The sequence below is a fragment of the Colletotrichum aenigma genome (assembly GCF_013390185.1).
Source record: "Colletotrichum aenigma strain Cg56 chromosome Unknown KSG_Cg56_contig05, whole genome shotgun sequence".
Taxonomy (NCBI): Eukaryota; Fungi; Ascomycota; class Sordariomycetes; order Glomerellales; family Glomerellaceae; genus Colletotrichum; species Colletotrichum aenigma.
This window is the reverse complement of record NW_023500911.1, coordinates 1,991,208-2,009,104: the sequence shown is the minus strand read 5'-3', so window position 1 is coordinate 2,009,104 and position 17,897 is coordinate 1,991,208. Positions and strand designations below refer to the sequence as shown.

General features: G+C 51.3%; 6 protein-coding genes across 6 annotated transcripts; 2 read left to right on the top strand and 4 right to left on the bottom strand.

Moving 5' to 3' along the window:
* Nucleotides 1-1,572: 1,572 nt before the first annotated feature.
* CGCA056_v008220 (uncharacterized protein) lies at nt 1,573-2,856 on the top strand (the record flags this gene model as incomplete). Its single annotated transcript, XM_037323468.1, has 1 exon — nt 1,573-2,856. One exon carries the CDS (start codon nt 1,573-1,575, stop codon nt 2,854-2,856), a length of 1,284 nt encoding a protein of 427 aa, XP_037177401.1.
* A 220-nt stretch (nt 2,857-3,076) lies between these two features.
* On the bottom strand, nt 3,077-3,814 carry CGCA056_v008219 (uncharacterized protein; the record flags this gene model as incomplete). Its single annotated transcript, XM_037323467.1, has 2 exons — nt 3,077-3,480; nt 3,586-3,814. 2 exons carry the CDS (start codon nt 3,812-3,814, stop codon nt 3,077-3,079), a joined length of 633 nt encoding a protein of 210 aa, XP_037178358.1.
* Nucleotides 3,815-6,010: 2,196 nt separating this feature from the next.
* On the bottom strand, nt 6,011-8,428 carry CGCA056_v008218 (Secreted protein; the record flags this gene model as incomplete). The annotated part of the gene is made up of 7 exons (XM_037323466.1): nt 6,011-6,127; nt 6,192-7,023; nt 7,073-7,580; nt 7,639-7,930; nt 7,980-8,103; nt 8,156-8,168; nt 8,227-8,428. 7 exons carry the CDS (start codon nt 8,426-8,428, stop codon nt 6,011-6,013), a joined length of 2,088 nt encoding a protein of 695 aa, XP_037178357.1.
* A 1,696-nt stretch (nt 8,429-10,124) lies between these two features.
* CGCA056_v008217 (uncharacterized protein) lies at nt 10,125-11,528 on the top strand (the record flags this gene model as incomplete). The annotated part of the gene is made up of 3 exons (XM_037323465.1): nt 10,125-10,193; nt 10,245-11,001; nt 11,059-11,528. The coding sequence occupies 3 exons, from the start codon at nt 10,125-10,127 to the stop codon at nt 11,526-11,528; spliced, it is 1,296 nt and encodes a 431-aa protein (XP_037178353.1).
* Nucleotides 11,529-12,125: 597 nt separating this feature from the next.
* Nucleotides 12,126-14,741, bottom strand: cel3B (Beta-glucosidase cel3A; the record flags this gene model as incomplete). Its single annotated transcript, XM_037323464.1, has 7 exons — nt 12,126-13,043; nt 13,093-13,495; nt 13,547-13,941; nt 13,997-14,088; nt 14,141-14,206; nt 14,262-14,573; nt 14,645-14,741. 7 exons carry the CDS (start codon nt 14,739-14,741, stop codon nt 12,126-12,128), a joined length of 2,283 nt encoding a protein of 760 aa, XP_037177584.1.
* Nucleotides 14,742-15,990: 1,249 nt separating this feature from the next.
* On the bottom strand, nt 15,991-16,729 carry aclL-5 (Cytochrome P450 monooxygenase aclL; the record flags this gene model as incomplete). The annotated part of the gene is made up of 3 exons (XM_037323463.1): nt 15,991-16,394; nt 16,484-16,545; nt 16,608-16,729. The coding sequence occupies 3 exons, from the start codon at nt 16,727-16,729 to the stop codon at nt 15,991-15,993; spliced, it is 588 nt and encodes a 195-aa protein (XP_037178354.1).
* Nucleotides 16,730-17,897: the final 1,168 nt, after the last annotated feature.

Genomic DNA, 17,897 nt, shown 5'->3' with positions numbered 1-17,897 from the left:
ACATACGTCCAGTTCAGAAGTCATGAATGTGAACTTTCAACGGTCGCCCGTACATACTTCCGCAACTCTCGTCACCTCATGTTGTACACCATGTCGTAATCAACCTCCTGCTTTTGCAATCATCTTTCTTCCCTTCTAGCTTTTTTCTTCGCAGTTTGCCGCCTGGAGGCGCACCTTGTTAACTGCCGTATGACTCTCACGGGGAAATATTCGAGGGCCAGGATAGCTCACAGAGAAACCCCTATGGCCACCTATGGGGGATATGAAGAGAGCGCGAATCGCCAGGGGACAGGCATCTGCCTCTTCACGCTGCCACAACCCGGGCTTTTGCAATAATTGTACAAGTCCACTTTAGCTATTTCCAGGTCAAATAACGTCCGAGGTCCGTCGACCGTCAAGACGTACCTTCAATGATACCATCCAATCCAATCAATCGACGCTTGCTCGACCACTGGACGATCATTGGGGGGCGGAGCACAACACGGCGTTCTCGCGATTCGGCCCTTTGGCGCCGGTTCTAGTGCGTGCGTGGGCTATGACGGTCGGGGCTCGGGATGCAGACGCCGAAAGGCCTTCAAAGCTCGGAGGCCAGACCGAGAGGCGAAGCGGGGAAGAATACGGTGGGCATGGACGGTGATGGCTCCACCGAGTTTCCTGGGAATGCAAACAATTGAAGTGGTTCAGAGATGTATTATAAAGCATGAAGCGTCTTTACAGCTTCTCTGTCCTTAGCCTCTTGGACGTGGATTTTCGAAACAAGCCGAGATATTTGAGAGAAATCTCTCCTTTGTACTTCTTGTTTCCCGCTATTCGTGACATCAAGTCCACCATACGCAAGGAATCGGTGGCTTTTGGATCTGTGCAGTTTCTTGATAGGAAAGTACAGCAGAGTAAGGTAGTTGGTGATTCTGCGGTTCTTCATTGCGCAAGTGAGAACGAGGAGATAATCCGCGTATTATGGCAAGGACAAAGTTCTTCATCCATTGAAGCAACAGCCGGTGAATGCTAAGGCGCTCCACTTGGTGGTCGTATGTCCTGCCGGCTTGACTCGCGCACCGAGGGTACGGGAACCGTTAGGACTGCTCGAAAGAGACAAAACCCCTGAGCGGCTGCCTAGTCCGGGAAGCCGCTCTGTAATTTAAAGTTTGTAGATGCACACTAGCCAGACCGGCAAGCGATCTGGTTCAACCAACCGGCCTAACTCTCGCAGCTTCTGTCACTACTTGAGACATCCCATTTGTTCTAAATGCGGTCAAGCAGCCCTATAATCCCACAGTTTTATACCACTCAGAATTCTCCCGTTCAGCCGACCCCGGCCTGTTGCCTATGCGGCATAGGTACCGTGCGTCAGGGGATACCATTTTGCACCAGACGACACACAAGGACAACATCACGATGTGAAAATCACAGCTGAGGCAGCTGGTAGTGCATCGTAGATTTTGCATTCAATACCGCGCCTCAAATACTGCAGGTTTCAGCTGCGATCTATCCATCATTCTCTTGAAACCTGTATCTTAACAATCGGTACACATCTCTCGACACCATCGACTCAGCCAGCCATACCAACCCATCATGTCTCCTATTTCTGGGTTACCAGCTTCCATTATAGAGAAGATTTTTACGCTATTCTGCCCGCATTGCCATCCTCCTCGTTCGTCATCAACTTATTGGGGCATGTACTGCAACGACAGCTGCCCAATTGGAAGACCCGAGCATGAGAGACGTCTTACGCTTGCCAATCTCTGCCTGACAAATAAAACGCTGAACTCAGTTGCCACGCCGATCTTGTATCATCGATTTCACCGGAGGAACGAGATCACGTTTGCGAGAACACTATTCAAATGGCGTCCGGATCTCACACAGCATGTCAAGTCGCTACACCTGGGCTCGGACGATGAGCTCACCTTCACATCTGGAAACGATGAAGTAGTACTCAAAGAAGTGATGACCCGAATCGATCACTTGCGCATATCACAAGACGAACCCAAGGAGGACGAATCAATGCTTCTGAGCCTGCTCATCGGCAAGTGCACCTACATCGAGGACCTATGTCTCACCGTCACCTGGAACGGATGCTACGACCCCGTGCCATTCTGCCCCCCGGGTTCTCTGCGGAATCTGAAGAGACTATCCCTATCACACTGGAATGATAACGGTGGTTTTGATCTCGCTTATGCGACGGAGATCTTCCTTGCTGCGCCAAACATCACATCTGTTTTTGCCTACGCCGTGATCAAGGTCGGCATGGGCTTGAAAATGGCGAACGTCACAGAAATCACACTTCGGAACAGCTTCCTCCAGATTGACGCGTTCAATCGACTACTGAAACAACTTCCGAGCCTGGAAAAGCTGACTTATTATGGTGGAGACGCCGGCATTATGGATGGGGAAACACCTCCAAGGGCGCGCGATGTGCAAGAGGCCATTCTGAAGCATGCTCCACGATTGAAGTTTCTGAAGCTCTTGATGCTCGAAGACGATAATTCGTACTATCGAGACGATGGCATCACTAATGAAGATATGATGAGGTCATTGAGGGCGTTGGAAGAGTTGCAAGCGCTGCGGCTCGACGCGCAATATCTCGTGGTTCCCTCTTACGAAGAAGATGAGACAGACATGGAACCGCGGACGCTGGCGAACATGTTGCCGGACTCAATCAGACTTGTGGGAATCGAGTGCGGTTATTATACATGTAGCACGAGGACCCTTCTGCCGGCGATTCTTGAACTCGGGAGGTTTTGCCAAGTCGAGTTCCCGTACTTGAGATCGGTGCGTGTTTCTGTTCTAGACGGTTTGGAAGAGGCACGGGAGCTTTTCAAGTGTAGCGGAGTCGAATTTATAACCGAATATGTATAAGAATCAGACTGATTTGGAGTCTCACAACATTCTGTGTATGTCTTGAAAAGTCTCGACTCGTGGTGGGACTTTTAGATGTCTGCTCATTGAAAACCTTGACCACAAGCCTCATGTCTAGTCTTCGTATACGTTCAGTCACGAAAGAAGCACATCGTTCTCGCGAGCGAACCTTGAAACCAGGTAGTGCGATATTGTTGCGTCAAGAAACAGCGGCTAGGATCTAGTCGGAGTCCGAGTCCTCTTTAATCTTCAAACCAGCGGTCAAATCGTAAAGCATCCCTGCCAAATTCTCCTCCAGGCCATCGTGCCGCAGCTCAAATATTCCGTCATCCGGATCGTAAGCCACCTGGTCAACATCATCCTGCAGTGCAAGCCAGGCCGCCAGAAGCGCACCCTCTACGAACCAAGTCTTCCGCTCCTCTAGATCCGGAAACGGCTCCTTGTAAGAGCCGAGATGACACTCCTGGGCCTTGAAAGCTTCCGTCCATCGCCTTTCCCACTTTTCAAAGGCCTCAATCCAAGCAGGGGAATATCGATATTTTAGACTCCGCAGGTCAATGTGAAACTCGCTCTCGGGGTTACCAGGCCATTTTGGACGATACCACAAGGCGGAGGTCCCATAGTCTGGGTCGATCAGGTAGCGTTAGCCAGACTGTGGGGGTTTTTGGCCTGGACCAACAGAATCGAGTTGGGCTTTGGACAAGTCGTCGGGGCGTGGATCTGGCACACCTAGCGGCTTAGATCCGGACGAGGCCTCGTATTCCAGACCTTCTGAACGAGACTGAGTTGGTAGTTGCGTATTTGATGCTGTTGTAGAATCTTTAAGGCGGAGGCACAGCTGTTTGCCGGATTGGTACTCTAACACCAAGCCGTAAGATGTTTCTAAAAAGAAGTGAATTGTCGTAGATTGGGATCGAGCAAGTAGCATAAGAGCTTTGAGTGAGGCGATGTCAGCCATTGTAAAAACTTATGATGAATTGACTGATACGAAAGATGCAGATCTGAAAACACCTCCACCTGCGGGGAGTGTGGTATGTATTAATATTCGGTCATTGGGGCTGAGGCGTGGCTGTGGAATCATTTAAGCGCCAACGACTCTTCTTTTCACTGACAGGGGTAGCTCACCAGCCGGGATTATTCCGACTTCAACAACGACGAAAGGAAAGGTTTCTGATATTTTGAGATAACCTGGGATAAAGTGAGTCGCGCGCGCTAACATAAATCCTCCCGATCATAAGCGGCAAGTTCCAACAGAACCCAGCAGAGACAGTAATGGGCCTCTCGGAGAGGAGATTCTTCAGAAGCCTGGACGAAAGCCAGGCCAGCAAAGACCCGGTCCGACCAGAATACCCCACCCACAAGGATACTGGCGCTAAGTTCCAACAGAACATTTTGGTGTTGACAAGGGCTTGTGTCGATGAAACCAACCGCGCCAGCAGCGCGTATCCGCTGGAAAGTGATGGCCTGGGCCGCCATCGCCTGGCGTTAAATCGGTGGTCCCAACGAGTTGCTGCAGGCGGTTAGAGTTGTCACTACGATTTCAGACGGTCTTCCAAAGAAGATTGACAAGCTCGGTGTGCGTTGATAGAAGTATATCTTGCAGGAATCCCAGCTTAATGGCATTATGGAGATGAAATCAAGGAAGCAAGGAAATCCTCACACATTCATTCATCTCTACTTTTCCAAATATCACCTACGTTTCTTCGACACAGTTGATGTTATCATCGATTCACCATGTCTTATCTGTGAGTCCATTCAAGGACTGCAGCACGGCCAACTCACTGACCCCGTACCTTTAGGCAATCGGAGTCCACTAAGCGAGTGATCGACAATATTCAACGAGATGGTCACAAACTTACCCCCAAGAAGACCATCCGGGCATGGCATCTTCCTGCAACTAGCGAACTTCCTATCCCAGCCGATGCGAGCGTCCGTCCAGGCAACCTGTGGCTGGAGGAAGGCAATAAGAAAGCTGGCTTCAAGCAAATGAAAGTACCGGACAAGAAATCGGCTTTTGAAGGCGTGGGAATCCCGGTCAAACAGCAGCGGGAGAAGCTGCCGGCTATGTGCGAGGCCATGACGACAGCTGGGCGGCATATCGGCTGCCAAAGCGAAGATCACCCTACACCGCGCCCGGTCATGGCCACTTACATGGATGGGCGAGTGATTAAAGCGTCTTTGACAGTTGGAAGTAATGGATTTGTGGTGGGAATGAATCCTCAGGGCTCGAAGCTGCCAACGTCGGCATGTGCCCGCGGCGAGGTCAGTGATCGGACGATGGAAAAGCTGTATAGTTATCCCCTCAACTGCCCTGATAGACGACGCACAGATGAAGCGAAAAGGGGGATGATGGAGGAGAAGGAACCGGCAGTAGCAAAAGCCAAGACTTGTCACTTTGGTAGGTTCTCTAAGGGATAGAAATGTAATTTCGCAGCGAAACTTTGTTCTCAGCATCATCAATGTCTCTGATGCACATCTCGCCCTTATTTCTACGGCTGATGTCGGTGCAAACTTTTCTGTTATTATTATTATTTAACGCTTGCTACGTCCGTTGCTCGATGATTAGTTTCTTAACTGATTCAATTCATGGGCCTTATTTTAAGAACGCAATATCTCATACATGCGGCCATTGATAAATGGACTGTCAGCTTTGTCGTCCGCAGCTGTCTTGGTGATGTCGCTCTTCCAGCTAATTTGCCTAGGCTAGACATGGAGCTCGGGGAGTGTGCAATGAAACAAAAGTGGCGTTACATTATTATTTGACGAATATCACAGAAGTCTCCGTTATGGCCAGACCAGACATGACGAAACCGGGTGGAAAGACGTAAAACTCAAGCTTAAGCATTGGCAACAAATGTGTTTCCCAACGTCACAAATCGCGACCAATTCTCTAATCAAATATCTGAGGTTGTAGATGGAACCCGTCCAACACTTGAAGAAAGGCAAAAGGATTGATTGTCGTTTCGTGTATTACTAGAGCTCAGTTTTATTTGTAAATAGTTGATGGTATGTCCGAGTATCATTGATTAATGCAGTCGTACTAATGGTTTCTACGAGTACTCCTTTGGGTTCGCATAGCAGATGCATGCACGCGTCTCATGAATTAGGTAGACAGCCTGCCATCAATGGCCAGTTGCAGCCCCAGTCGCTTCTCTCAAGCGGTCGTGGTGTTGTATCCGATTCCAAGTCCGACAGGGCAGTTAGGCACATCAGCCTGCCAGGTGGCACTCTCCTTTGCATACTTGGGCAAGTAGGAGTTGGTCGTGAATGTCTAGTAATGTGTGAGTCTTCAGTTGTCTTTCCCAGCGTTGTTTACGCCGTGAGAGTGAACTTACGCTTGGGAGATAGTAAGAAACGTCAGCAGAGGTGTAGTTGGCTCCCAAAGACTGCAAAACAGTCACAACTGAACCGGCAATGTAGTCCAGGAAGATCAAGTCAATCTTGGTATCATCTGAAATCGATCCATCGCTAGGGAAGCTGCCGTTGGCCTGAAAGAAGTTCGGATACTCGTAGACCGGGATCTCGCTGTGGATGGTGTCGTCGCCATCGGTGCCAAAATCATCGGATGTGGTGTATCCCGGAGTAATGTCCTGTCGACGAACGATGCGGCCTCCGGCGTAAGATCGCCTTGCAAAGTGGTCGTTGGTGACTGGCGGGTCAATGCAGCTGTCGACGGAAGACAGAGCAGGGTTGAATTTGGTGAAGCCGAGAGAATCCTTCGTCAAGGAACGCTTCTTCTTTGAGGGGAAGGCTCCGGACTCCAAGTTGCTGAGAATCTGGCTAGCATACGACCAGGGAACGTCGGGGATGTACTCGAAGGCGTCGGTGAAAGGGGAGACGATGAATGAGGAATCGTAGTCGAAGGGGCCCTGTACAAGGTCGAATCGGATGTGGCCGGTGTTGGCAATGATGATTCTCGGCGTGGACTTTCTCTCCTCGGTGATGATCGTGGCTGCGAGGGCAGTGGTCGTCAAGTTGAACATGGATCCTTCAGACATGAAAAGCGCACAATCGATGCACCAAGTCTGGGGAGCGCAGCCGTAAAGAGTCGTCAGGTTGAGATTCTTGCGCTCAGATGTGATCTCTTGAGTTACACTGACGCCCTTGGACGTGTTGAAGGCCTTGGCCTGGCTGCCGACGGCGTGGTACTCGAATGTCAGAGTGTTCCTGAGAAACCGTTAGTCATCTGCAAGTATAAGTCCCATCATGATCTTACCAGTCCAGGTAGCGACGGAAGTAGGTCATGGTGGAGTTGCCAGTCGCAGAGGCAGGGCTGCTCGAGGACGTTGTCGTGGCCACGGCAACCGCCTTCTGGGCAGGATGAGGGACGCCCTTGGGGTACACCGCGCCCTTGTAGTTATCGGACTTGATGCCAGACATGGACAGAAAGCCCAGAGTCTCGCAGTACCTTCCGGACTCGAGAGCAGTCGACTTGTCATCGTAGACGGCGAAATCACGAATGTGGGTGTGGCCACCGAAGAACTGAACAGGCGTGTCGGGCTTGATAGCTCGGATGGCGTCAAAAACAGTCTTGAGCGTGCTGCTGCTCTGAGTTGGGCGGACAGGGTTGTGCCCGATGACCAGGTAAAGATCAACAGGCTCGCTGTAATCGACAGCACTCAAAAACCAGGGCTGCTTGACCATGGTCGCGGCCTTGGTGACGACTGAAGCATTTGAGTTGCCGGTGAAGTCGAAGAGAACGCCAAACGCCATAATTCTAAGGCCTGGAAAGATGATTAGGCTCCTATGAAACGGCAACTGCATCTCGTAAGAGCAACTTACCCTTCGGCGTGGTGAAGTAACGATATTGCTTGCCAATGTACTCAAGCGCGCCCGTGCTGGGGTTGCGGATTTGGACATTGCTAGTGACGTATCTGTCACCGTAGACCTTGGCGAACTGGCTGAAGGTCTCGTATGCGATGCTGGAAATGTACAGCTCGTGGTTACCAATGGCCAGCACATCGTAGTCGATGTTCTCGAAAATGGGGTTCGAAATCTGGCCATTGACACCAGTGCCGTTCGCGTAGGTGGAAACACCAGTGGCGTCGCTGAGGCCTGCACCATCGTGCAAATCCTGATATTGTCAACATCATTTCGCCGAGAATGAGATCGCTCCAACATACTCCAGTGTCAACGACCAACAAATCAACGTCAAGGTCTTCGGCCTTCTGGCGCATGTGCTTGACGAAGCTCACGAAGTCACCCCAGTCGGCCCCATAGTTCTGCTCACGGATGTGGCCTTCCAGCCTGCATAATTGAGTCAGTATGGGATCACTGGGATTTCCGATGAAGGACGAACCAGCCGTGGGTATCTGAACCACCGTTGTCAGCTTGTATGTTCTCAACCCCGTGTCATTGAATGCGACGTACCAGTCGTATGGAGAAAGTTCAATTGACCCCATGACAGAGGGCCGCGAGGAGCGACTGCAGCAGCTTGGGCATCAGGTTGCGCCCTGCGAACATGTCTCGTCAACACCACATCCCTCTCGGGGTGTTCGCAGCTATCGCAAGCCAAGACCGGGGTGGAAATGGCAAGGCCAAGCGACGCCAAGATGGTATTCGTAAAACGCATCTTGAGAACTCTAAAACGACCGATCCAATGAAAGAACGAGCCAGGCCGCGCAAAAGAACGAGAGGAAAACCGACGGCCACCTGGAGATGCAAGCGTTTTCCCGACGGACGGGTGTTGCATGCAGCCAAGCTCTTAAGAGGATGCAGCTCCCGCGCAAACAAGCTTTTCTTGGCGACCGCCGCCCGCCGGTATCTTTGCACGCATCATTCCGCGCTGACGCGGCGAGCCGATAAACGCTCATCCATGTGGCGGCCGAAGTCGCATTGGCTATCATCCAGAGAATGAGATTGCCCGGGCACGTGGGGGGGATCAGCATTCATGAATCGATGCTACTGAGCTTCCTATTGCTGTCTAGCGCGGCCAATATCCGCCGTCAGCGACCCGCACCGTATCTCGTGTATCTGCCGTTATTGCCGGTGGCCACTGAGCGATTGCGGCCAAAACACGGGAAACTGCGAATGTGGTGTTTGGGAAGGAGCAATACTTGAACACTGCGAGATACAGAGTTGTTTATTAATCATGACGGTCGCAAGTTCTTGGGGCTCTTTGAAGGACCGGCGCTTGGTGTTGGTGAACAAGAGCCGCTGGGATAGTGCCCACTCATACCCCGGACAGTGAGATTGGCGACTTCGCGAAAATTGCGGAAGCTCACTTATCGCCAATGGTTCCTCTTTTTTTTTACGTCCTCGGCATACAATCGGCCAAAGCTTTTGCGGACAAAAATGTGTTGTTTCACTGCACATCCAAAGACTCTTGATTTCTTGTTCGTATTTGTGGAGAAGTGAGTTGACGAGGTTCGAGGCTTGATCAGAGGTGTCCGCGAAGACTCAAGCCATAATTGATGTTATAATCTAAGTAAGATATGTGGTTCATCAAAGCATCCATAGGCAGGAATTGTAAGTATCAAGAGTCCCCGAGGCTCTACCCACACCAATTGTAATAGGAATCTCATTCTGGCAATCTGCTTGCAGCAAGTTGAGGGAATCTTGGATCAATGGCATACGGGAAAGCATATCCTTAATACTGCGATAGATGATTAAATGGTGGTTTGATGTGAATGATAACAACAGAGCACGTCAAGATGGTGATCCCAAGATAGTGCTGCAATACAGACGCCACACAGCCAATAACAGTAATTCACGAAGCTCAACTACGTAAATGTCTTGGTGAACTCTGAAGACGATGCATCTATGCGGCGCAGTTTAGGCAGAAATGGCTGCAGGTGATTTACATGTGGTTTGAAACAGTATTTCCAGGCAGCAACGGGCTTTTGGCAAGGATCACAGCTGACAATAGCATCAAGCAACGACCAGAAAAGCCCTGGCTTAGCCAAAGGGCGTGCTGTTGATTGGCACCGGAAAACCTGGATGGGATCCGATTCGATTCAACTTTAAAACCACCTATTTCAACATCGTGAACATGCAACATCCCAATTGAGAGGACGAGCAGTTTTCTGCGGTTCACCTTCCAAATTAGTGTTCTGACTCAACATATTGTACGGGAAGAAGCGAATTCAATTTCGGCTACTGGCTTGGTAGAAGCTACCTGTGGTGTGATCGAAAGGAATTTTTCCAGGCCCAACAGCAAGAGACTGGTGGCATATTTAAAACAATCCCAACTTCCAGTAACCACGAAACCCCGCACTCTTATTTCAATAACAATATACGATATCTCTGACAAGTCGTCTCTCCCCATCATGAATCACGAACAATTCCAAGAGCGTCTTGACTTTGTCAGGAACACGGTAATTGGGTTTGGTCTCAAGGTAAGAGCCACTACTCACTCTCAACGCCTAGTCTATTGATATCAAATACAGCCGACCAAAATCACACCTGTAGAATACCAAGAGGACGTTCCATTCCCCTACAACAACTTCATCTACAAAATCACTTTGGCCAGGCCAGCCACCAAGGACAATTTCCTTGATGTTGGCTCGTACACCACGCTTCCGCCAGAGGGAGGCATCTCACCCGTCGTCATGCGGCTAGCTAATCCCAAAGCCATGGACATCATCCAGGATAATCGAGTCGAGAACGAGGTCGCAGCGATGTACCTCGCTCGCCAGGGCCTCCAAGCCTCCAAGCCTGATGCCGCCGGGCTCATTCCGGCCATCTTTGCGTGGAGTTCAGCTCAAGGCGCAGGCGATGGCTACAACTGGACTTTGATGGAGTTCAAGCACGGCGTACCCCTCGACACCAAATTCAAGGACCTATCGGACGACGAGAAGAAGGTTGTGCTGGGTCAGATTGCAGATGTCTTCACGGGTATTCAAGGAGCGCTGTTGCCAGAGAGCATCAAGTCGCATGGCGGATTGACCATCGATGAGTCTGGAAATATCGAGGGTGGCAAGATGACGATTCTGGAAGGGGCACCATGGAATTCGTATACCGACTTTTGGAAGTCCAAGTTGAAGTTTGGCCTGCGTGATGCTGATGGGAGCTCGAATCTGCAGGGCTGGAAGCCGAACGGTGTTCGCGAACGTATCGACAAGTTCATTCTGAGTGGACTTGATCAGTATCTTGCTGGAGCTGGCGTCGATGAGACGCAACGCGTGCTGATTCACGGCGACCTCAGTAAGTCATGGGCGGACTATTGCTCTCCCGAGATGCGTTTATTAACATGAATATCAGCTACCAACAACATCCAATACGACCCTGCAACAAAACAGATCACGGGAGTTCTTGATTTTGACTGGGCTTACGTCTCTCATCCAGCCCACGAGTTCTTCACCTCCTTCGGAGACATTGGAGGCAGCACGAACGGCGGCACTGCACGGGACCCCGACTTGAGCGATGGTAACATTGCCAAAGCAATGCTGGCGGGCAACTTCGACATCCCCGATCTGCCAGAAGAGGCGGTCGGGCAACTTGTGAGAGCAAAGGCCTGGGATGATGCATTGGCTGAGAGAGGAGCGCTGAGACCAAGTGAAATTGCTGGCATGGCTGCGCTCGAACAACTTCGAAAGCTGGAGAGCCTTCTTGCTCCATTCGCGCTACATCACCCAGTCATGTTGAAGAGAAAGACGGCGGAGCAGATTGTAGAGATGCGGGCTGCTGGTGAGAAGAAGTTGATTGAGTGCCTGGAACGGTTCGGGTTTTGATACAATGGGGCAGGTTCATGGCAACGTTCTTTTGAAGCCACAGGGCTTACATTAAATTGTTATATTAAAAGATTGAAGATATCACAAGGGACCTGGATCTGTTGATGGCGGTGGGCTTGTGTTGACCCAATCCTGGTCCTGGTCAAACTTGCCCCCACTTGAGGTCCACGAGGGCTTAACCCACGCAACATATTCCACATTTTCCGCAAAAATGCTCACACCAGCTCACTACGGCTGGATCAACTCAAATGGTCTATTAGTCTAGTTGGTTAGGACGTCGGATTCTGATGATCTCGGAACTTTCCGTAAGCCCAGGTTCGAATCCTGGATGGACCTTTCTTTTGCTTTTTGAACTTCTCTAGTGCATACGATGATGTCTCAGTGGAAGCAGGGCTCTCGAAAGGTTTGTACACGGATAAGGCAGAGGAGTCCCCTCCTCCGTGTTTAATCTCTTTGAAGTGTCTGATTAGGCAGACGTGTATACATCTGTGTACTCAACCTCACGGAGAACGAAACAACTTGACCATAAGTTCATCATCAGACTAAGTATTAAGAACTCAAGAGGGAAGGAAAGTCCTCAACTGAAGATGCTCGGGCTCAGATCGAAAGGACCTGCGACAGAGGCAAGTCTCGGCTGCTCGCGCCTACAAACACGGTATAATCGCCCTCCTGAAGAGTCCATTTCTGAGCCACGACATCCCACACGCTCAAATCCCGCCTTGTCAACTCGAACTGTAGGTCCGCACCCTGTCCACTCTCAAGGGCCACCTTCTCAAACCCACGAAGCTGTTTCGGCGGACTGTTCGGAATGGCAACATACAGCTGCGCGACTTCCTCTCCCGCGCGGGACCCCGTGTTGTTCAGCGTGGCGTGGATGGTTGCGACGGTAGACCATAAGGCATCAGAGTTTGCCGCAAAGCCTGCCTGTGTATCCTGCTTCTTGATGGAGATTGACGAGTACTCGAAGCTGGTGTAACTCAGGCCATACCCAAACTCGTATCTAGGGGTAACGTTCTTCGCGTCGAAGTCGCGGTAGTCAATGTAGACGCCCTCCGTGAAGTCGCACTGCGGACTCGTCGTGTTCGTCTCACCGCGCCCGCAGGGCTTGTAGACAGAGTAGTCGCTCTCATTCTTGGCGAGAGTGTAGGGGAGCTTTCCGGAGAAGGAGGCCTCGCCGTAGAGAAGCTGGACAAGCGCTTCGCCGCTGTCTTGGCCAGGAAGGTGGGCGATGACGGTGGCGGTGACGTTGGGATGGTCGATCCACTGGTCGACGAGGCGGATGCCGGCGGCGTGGATGATGACGATGGTGTTGGCGCATTTGGAGGCAACGCTGAGGACGAGACCGTCACTGAAGTCGTCATGGAGGCCGTCGCGGTCCCAGGCTTCCGTTGCCATGGCGTTGATGAAGACGAGGCAGACGTCGCTGGCGGCGTTGACGTCGGGATTGGGAGACGTGAGGTCCCAGTTTACCCAGCTACCGTCTTTGGCTGCTCTGTGCTGGATGGAGCTGAGGGGCTGCGATGGGTCAGTTAGATCCGATGATGCTTGGAGAGGTCTGGCTTACATCGAGGATATAAGACGGCGCGTTGGCGGCAGCGCGGCCTCCACTAACGATGGTTCCTCCCTTGGCCGCTTGGTCGAAGTGTCTTTCCGTGCCTAGTACGGCCTGGCCCATCTCTGGAGAGGAGTAGTAGCCAAGCTCAAACAGCTTGTCAGTGTTCTTCGTGTCGGGTACCGTGGCATCATACCCAAAGACCGAGATCATGTTGGGTGCTTTAGCGAAGGGGAGGGCATTGTTCTCATTCTTCACGAGGACGTGTCCCGCAATTGCGCCCTCGAGAATGTTTGACCTCGAGTCTGGGTCGCGAGCATCGACTTGCTCGTGAGGCTCTGTGAGATTCTTCATACCAATCCCGGGAGTGGGGAAGTCTGAGTCCTGGCCAACAAGGTACCAAGCCGCAAGAATTCTGGAAGAGGTTAATAACGTCTCTTGGATTGTTTGAATTGGGATGAATTACCTTGTAGCCATATCCGTCACTCGAGACTCGTCGACGGTACCATTGTTGACAGCATCAGTCAAGTTCTGACCAAAACTTCCCCCAAGAGGCATGACCATGTCCAGACCAGAATTGGCACTCTGGAGGTTGTGCTGCGCGTTCCAGTCGAGGAGCACAAACCCATCGAACTCGAGCTCGCCCTTGAGGACGCCGTTCATGAGTTTGCTGTTTTCGCAGCCGTAGGTGTTGTTGATTCTGTTGTAGGAACACATGATGGATGCAGCACCGGCCTTGACACCATCGACAAAGGGCCAGAGGTAGAACTCATGCAGTGTCTTGTCATCGATGTTGGACGATGCGGCTTCGACGCCAAAGTATGGTCTTCTGTAGGTTTCTTGTTCGTTTCCAATGAAATGCTACCGTGTAAGGTCAGTGAATAATGCTCATTCCATTCGGAGCAAAGAATTCTACCTTCAGGTTGGCAATGACACCGGCATCTTGGTGACCAATGATGGTCTCCGCGTTGAGCTGTCCCGACAAGTACGGATCAACCGAGAAACCCTCTAGGCACAATTTTAGTGTCCGAATTTGGGAGTCGCGGTGCAAAATTCTTACCCCAGTTTCTGCCACCAAGAGGTGATCTTCCGAGAGGACCTGCATTTGGTCCAAGTAGAACATTCACTAAGCCAAGGCGTCAGTCACGCTCTTGAGTTGGAAGTTCTGTCTTTGCACTCACCTCCCTTGGTCTTGAACTCCTTTCCCATCCAATACCCACGATGATAGGTTAAGTTCTTGTCCCAAGTGGCGCCGATGTGCAAAGCTGAAGGATACGAGTTGACCAGATCGGTCGCTCTCACGCCATTGCCTGCGTCATGAAGGCACATCCCAGGCCACCCCAGCCGCGGGATTGACCCGGTATTGCCAGCACAAACATTGTCGCTCGCAAATCCACGAGTAATATTGACCTTTTCCTCCAAAGTCAATTGGTCTACTAATTTACGCGCGCTGGCGTACGCATCTTTCCAGACTCCTGATCCACTTCCAGATGCTATTTCGCAATTACGTCAGTTGTTGATTTGTTGACGCGCACAGGTTTGTTGGACAGGCAACGAGACTTACGCGACGGGTAAACTTCTGGCGACTGCGCGACGGCTGCAACGCCTGTCGAAAGCGCGAGAAGCTGCGCAAGAGCAGCCAAGCTTCCAGTTGACCACATTCTGAACGGGTTGACTCTCGAAAAGTCGGGTGGTGAGACAAGGCGTTCTCCACGATGGTTGTGAGCACCTATGTATCTATTCTATGGTCATTGAAGCCCCGTTTAATGAGCTATGTAACAACACGGACTTATATAAATCCCCGAAGAGTAGCCGGCTCACCGCTGGTGCGACGATCGAATCGGTGCGTTTCTCGGCCGAGCCAAGGATTCTTTTTTCCAGAACATCAAGACTTGCAAACTTTACTTCAGGAATGTCATCCTGCGTTGCGCAGGTAAGATGATTGATAGGTTTGAAGTGCGGAGTTCCTCCACAGGGCCTCCACATCGTGAGGAGAAATGGGCAGGATTAGGGGGACGGGAAGCGCTTCCGGGAATACTGCCAGGAACATGACGTCTATCAGCAGGCACTTTGCGGGGGTACCGGCTGACCGGGGTGGGGGAATGGTAGCAATTTCGTCCTCCGGGGATGACCGGGTCACCTTCAACACCAACCGGAAGCCAAGTTTGTGAGCGTGTGACTACCTACAACTTCATGGGGAATCACGGCATCCGGCCGGTGTGAGATTCGGCGAATCTTTTGGTGTCTAAGCAAGCATCGTGCTGTGGATATGAATTACTGGCTGGAATCTCATCCGGGAGGTATCCACCGCTGGCATCGGACCGCTCTGCCGGGTTCTTACCTCACTGTGCTCGGATGAGTTCAAGGTCCCGAGGAAATCATACATTGGACAGTTGTTGCCACACTAAGTTTCTCCCCGAATGAATCCCAATTCAGCCATCCCACGGGTGCCCTTATTATCTGTCGGAAAACCTCTGCTGTTGGGTAGCAGATCGGGACATCCATGCGTTGGTGTTTTTTGAAGATGGGAGCTCTTTGCTGTCACGTTCATCGATTAAACATCAAGCTGTAGAACTCATGAAATTTGCTGAGCTGTGTATTGATAGCGATTTTGCCCAGAATTATTCTCAAAGAAAGTACTCATTGTTCTCATCAAGTGCTGTCTGGACATGCTCCGGTCTGCGTTCTCATCAATGTCTCCGGGAAATCTTCACGTTCAGGTCTGGTTTTTCCCAAAGCATGAACACCTTCTGTCTCTCAATCCAACCTTGGCTATCCGATTGGAGTTCGAGATCGAAGTTCCAAACCAAATAAGCAAGAATCATGCGCATCTCCGCCCATGCAAGGCTGTCGAAATGGTTAGATAAGCGAGGCACAGAATGAGTTCAGGCGACTTTGTGGGATCACAGCTTACTTCTTCCCCAAACAATCCCTAGGTCCCACGCTGAACGGTCTCATAGCGTTCCTATCATCCTGCCGGAACTCAACTGGGGCATCTTTCACCCACCTTTCCGGGATAAATTCAAGGGGGCGATGAAAGTTTTCCGCCGACCGGTTGGCCGCCCAAAGGTTCATAGTCAAGCTAGTCTTTGGGGGCAGCAAATGACCCATCACATATCCTCCGGTTTTTGGAGTCACTCGGAAGAGGTTGTCAGGCGCAGGCGGATAGAGGCGCAGCCCCTCTTGAAGAACGGCATTGAGGTATTCGTGTTGCTGGAGCTTGACCAAGGTGAGGTCAGACTCGTTGGGAAAGTCGGTCCGAACAAGAGACGTCAACCTTTCGATGACAGGTCGGTTTTCGCACAGGAGATAGACTGTGCCAGAAAGCATAGTGGCCGCTCAGGTAGGATCAGCCGACGAGTGCTGAGGAAGTACAGGAGACAGGACGGTACTGCAGACTTACTGGTCTCGCTGCCCGCAACGATGAATGTGATTGCCGCTGCTTCAATCTCTGGTTCCGTCATGCTGAGGAATCCGCGTGTCAGCAAAACGGCTGGGAATGCAATGAGCCCATGGTAGCGAGGTACCGTTGTTCGCCCGTCTGGCGAAGAATGCACGACATGAAATCCGGCCGCTCGGTACCGAGCCCCATTCGCCTTTTCGCAGCCTTGGCACCAAAAGCGACAGCTGCCCGCTGATGCTTGAGCATGTTTGCGGGAATGCATGCCATGGCAAGACGCATGAAGACAGGCGGCAGCCGAGTCAGCTCCCGTATAAAGGTGAAGGCTTTCAGAGTCAAAAGACCATTTCGAGCCAGGGATGGAGCCGATCTTTGCTGAGGCCTTCGAAGCTCTCGGCGAATGTAAGCTCACCAATGATGTCGGTTGTGAGAAGGTTGAGCCAACGGGTGATATTGACAACATCTCCGCCTGGCTGGCTAATACTCTCGTGTAATCGAGATATGAACATGGGAGTATACTGCTTGAGAAAGCCCTCCTGTAGCGATAATGCTTTCTCAGAAAAGGCATGCGCTTGGATTCGTCGCAGTCGGCGATGGTCAGCATCTTTTGCTGTGGACTATTGGGGCGCGAGTCAGCTTTCGTGTTCGAGCCGACGCGAGAACAGTTATCACGCACGATGGTGTCAGCCTCTCCAGGAGGTGTAATGTAAAAGCTTGGATCCTTGGGGAAGTTTGCTCTTCCATTTTGTCGTCTGAGACCGTATGTGTCTCCACTAGAGTGTTAACGCTCAACTGCGGAACGTTATGAGAAGGATTGTTCCGACTCACCGTCCCATGCTTGACTGCTGGTGAAAGACAAGGTGTTGGGGGTTATTCGAACAGCATGGCCGTAGATCTCGTGAAGACGCGCTGTATTTCGCGTGGCTGTTCCTCTGAAGATCTGAATCGTGTTTGGAAGGCGGCTTGCCGCTTGCCACCGCGGCCCCGGATATTTGCTGAGTGGATGAAACCAGATGTTGTAGGCGGCATTGAGAGAGAACCATAAGATCAACTAGAAGACGTCGCGGAACCGTTGAGAGAGCGTACACGTTGGACGGAAGAGCGGACAGGAAGACTTACGACTGCCAGGATACCCACTCCGGCAGAAACATACTGCGGCACCATTGCCGGTGCCTTCATAAAAATGCCGTTAGAGGACATACCTACAGGTTAGGGAAGGATATAGGTTTAAGACGAATGTTAGATTGTCGATGAGATGAATGGGCGGGGAGGGCTTGAAGAGGTCCATCCTTTAAACTATTTAGATGGACAGGCTGCCGGCGAAGATATTCGACGGTGATGTGTAGTCTCCGTGAGTCCGGTCAATCGTATTGACGGATGGCAATACGAGCGTATCCGCGGCAATGCACGATGCGAC